This window comes from Fundulus heteroclitus, unplaced genomic scaffold (assembly GCF_011125445.2).
Source record: "Fundulus heteroclitus isolate FHET01 unplaced genomic scaffold, MU-UCD_Fhet_4.1 scaffold_335, whole genome shotgun sequence".
Taxonomy (NCBI): Eukaryota; Metazoa; Chordata; class Actinopteri; order Cyprinodontiformes; family Fundulidae; genus Fundulus; species Fundulus heteroclitus.
In genome coordinates, this window is record NW_023396745.1 from 76,450 (window position 1) to 80,116 (window position 3,667).

General features: G+C 42.7%; 1 protein-coding gene across 1 annotated transcript; it reads right to left on the reverse strand.

Annotated features, from left to right (window-relative positions):
* Window positions 1-1,438: 1,438 nt before the first annotated feature.
* LOC118559672 lies at window positions 1,439-2,695 on the reverse strand. Its single transcript, XM_036130323.1, has 3 exons — window positions 1,838-2,695; window positions 1,524-1,707; window positions 1,439-1,449 (listed from the first exon to the last, which is right to left on the reverse strand). Exons 1-3 carry the CDS (start codon window positions 2,285-2,287, stop codon window positions 1,439-1,441), a joined length of 645 nt encoding a protein of 214 aa, XP_035986216.1. The 5' UTR covers window positions 2,288-2,695.
* Window positions 2,696-3,667: the final 972 nt, after the last annotated feature.

Here is a 3,667-nt window from a genome sequence, read left to right on the forward strand (position 1 = left end):
AGTGGACGAATTTGACTACGTCTTGTTCGCCACCTCATCCGGCATGAAGTGCTTCGGCTGTGGACAGGAGGGACATTTGATAAAATCGTGCCCAAACAGAGCCGGGGCGGCTCCGTCGAGCTCCGCGGAGCAGCAGCCTGCAGCAGCCGGGGAGCAGGTGGGTGTGTCCGGCGAGGCTGGAGCTCCTGCCGCGGTGGAGGAGTCTGGCGCTGCGGGGAACTCCAGCGTAACCGCGGAGGAAGCCGTGGCGTTGGCTCCGGTCGCTGGAGACCAGCAGAGGAGTTTAGTGGAGGAGAAAAATGTGGATGAAACATCTGATCCACAAAGGAGTGATTGTGTGGTGAGTGAGGGCAGCACGGTGGTGTGTGGTGGTGGGGAAACTTGTGTGACTGGTAGGGTGACCACCTGCTAATAAGCCCAAGGGGGGACAAGGGGTATGTTCTGAGGGACAAAGTGGGACACTGCTTGGCGCGGCGGTGCCCCCACCTCAGGGGCAGACTCACTGATAGGGGTTTACACATTTCTAGCACATACCACCTTACATGGTATATTAATAATGCCCTATTCCCATAAACATGTGTAATTGCTGATGTATGCTCATGAATAGGCCAACCAATGTGTATTTCTTTCTAAAAAAAGATTCATAATACTTTGAACATTCAATGAACAGATGCACTTCCAATTCCGATTTACTTTAGCTATTTAATTTTATTTATTTTTCATTACAATTTATTCACTTCAAATAAATTATAATTTTAAATTAAAGGATTAACAGGAATTGTAGTTGCTCTACACCACAGGAACTGTAAAAAAAAGAAAAAAGTCTTAACTCACGACTCCAGAGGTTCACAGAACGAGAAGGGGGAGGAAGGATGGTGAACTTGGATGTTGGTAAAGGCAGGCGCAGGAAAAAAAAACTGTTCAGTGTTCTGGGGACACCTTCAGGACTTTGGGGTCACCTTTAGGACTTTGGGGTCACCTTTAGGACTCAAACCTTTTCACCAGCATCTGAATCAAATAAGAAAGAAAGATAAGAGACAGAATTAATTTATGATAGGCTTCCAAATGGTTTTCCAGTATAGACAGAGGAGTGCAAACCCATCACCATCACAAGGTGACAACAATACAAAAAGGTGCCAAGATACAATCCTATGCAAAACAATGACATATTTTGACCTAAAAGGCTACTGTTTCCCAAAAGTGACACATTTGCACCCCTGTAGACAGCCCACCAATGTTCAAAATCAATCAAACTTCATCTTAGACAAATGGAGTCTTACATATCTAAGTTTCTTACCTTCAGGTTTCTTCTTGAAGTAGTATTTCTTGTTGGAGCGTGCAGCATTGAGGAGAACCTTCTCTTTCACTACATAAGTGTAAAAGTCCTTGCAACTGAATGTGAAGTTGCTCTTCACCTGAATTTCTGACTTGATGAGGTTTACCGAACATCTGTTCCTTGTGTCCGTCCAGCATCCTGTCATCAGTGAAAAGACCCTCTCCACTGAAGCATTGGTGATTGGTACACTCAAGAGGAAAGAAGCTAATGCCCTGGGCCCCAAAGAAACCATCACTCTGTCGTTGCTGTAGCTTGGTTTTTAGGGTGAACATCATATCGTAGAGCTCACAGACAGTTCCATCTTCTCGCTCCAGCACCAGCACAGTGTCATGGAAAATCTTCAGCGCATTGCTGAGGAAGGACAGGTAAACCTAAAAGACGTAAGGAGAGTCAATGATCCTGTGTGCTGACACTGTTTGCATTATCATCATTTCTCTAATCCCTGTTTCATGTAATAATACTTAGATGGAAAAAAAGTTAAGTGCAATTAAAATTAATTACCTGTAGATCAAGGGGGTTGCCCTCACCATCCTGGTCATTCTTGAACAGCCGCCATAGTGACTTTGGGCACTCGTCCTCTCCCAAAGAGAGAAAGTAGGTCTTGATAGGAGCCCAGCTGTCGTGAAGCCTCTTCACTGCAGGCCACAAGCTCAGCCATCTTGTGGGCACATGTCTAAGCAGGGACTGGTACTCTGTCTCCACAAAGGTGTGAATTGATTTAAGTTCCTCAATGCGTTTGGCAGATGAGGAGAAGTGGCTAAAGGTCTTGTTGACGACATTTTCGATGTCGATATGTAGCCGATCTCCTGCGTGTTTTGCACTGTTGTGAACGATGTGGGCCACACAGTTTGCCTTCAAAATGCAATTGTTGTTCTCTTTCAGTTTCTGGAAGACAGAGTTGTATCTCCCGTAATTCACACTAGCATTGTCAGCAGAATACGCAGATATCATGTCTAGTCCCAGTCCGTTTTCCTCCAGCTTGGTAACTATCTGGTTGTAGATGGCGGCAGATGTTTCATCACTGTCATCATAGAAATCAAGGACCTTCCTCTGTACTCCCAAGTCTGGCGTCCAGTAACGCACTGACAGTGGGAAGAGCTTGGTGGTCCCATGATTGGAGGCATCTGAAGCCACTGAGGAGAATGGTGTATGGGCTGTGGAGACACACACACAGATGGGATGAACTTAAAAGAGTAGTATACTAATAAAATAAACTGCTTGTACTAAAGTTTATCTCAAACATTTGAATTAATGGAACATTCTGCAGCACAAGCACATTATTTAGATACCATTAACATGTATAAATAACATGGAGACATAATGGTGGAGCCCCTTGGGCTTGAAAAAAAACTTATTTACCTTGTGAGTGTACCTTTAATCTTGGTCACCTTAAGGGTGGCTAGGTGAAATTTAACTTTTATAAAAAGTAAATGAACTCATGCAGATCACATTTGGGGGTCATAGGTAGGCTTTGTTAAGGGTTTTTAGATGGCATGTGTTAATTGGAGCTATGTAAATAAAGTTGAATTGAATTTATTCCCAGACTGCCACTGGCACTCTGTGGTCAATAGCTGTTTTACCACTACTTGACCGAGAATAAGCTCCCTGTCAGAGCAGCGATGTGACAGTAACTGCTGTTGTAACAACCAAAAATGCTGTAATGTTGACTTACGAATTAAGACGTGGAGTCATTTCTAGAAGGGATTGAAATCAGAATCAGAATTCTTTTATCGTCATTGTGCAAGACTGCACAATGAAATTGAAATTAACTTAAGAGATTCTCTAAAAACAGATTATTATTAAAAAAAATTACAAGATACTCCTTTACTGCTTTGATATTTATTGATTTTATATAAATATTATCTATAGAAATATTTATACCTTTTCAAAAATTATAGTTGGTTTTGTTTGTTTCGTTTGGGAGATAACTAATAGTGAAATGTTGCTCACAATCATGTAAGGATACACAGAGCCTGGTTTCATGAAGGCACGGATGAGCAGCATTATGTTACCTAACGTTAGCCACTGATGCAATGTGAACTGAAGGAAAAGTTGACTTTTAACATACCAGCAGAAGAACATGATTAGTTAACATTAGCTAGCTAATGTTACACAAATAGCTAACACACAACAATGTTACAGTTACATCCATGAACATAAATTTAAATTTACCTTTGGTTGTGGCCTCTCGTTGCTCATTCAGTGGTCTTCTGAGGACTTTCAAGCAATCTTCGACGGAGGCAGGGGCAAGTACATCCGTGATAATGGCTTCTGCCTTCGTCCGACCACAGGCCATCCTCTTGGCAATGTCCGAGTCCGGATAAATCGTTG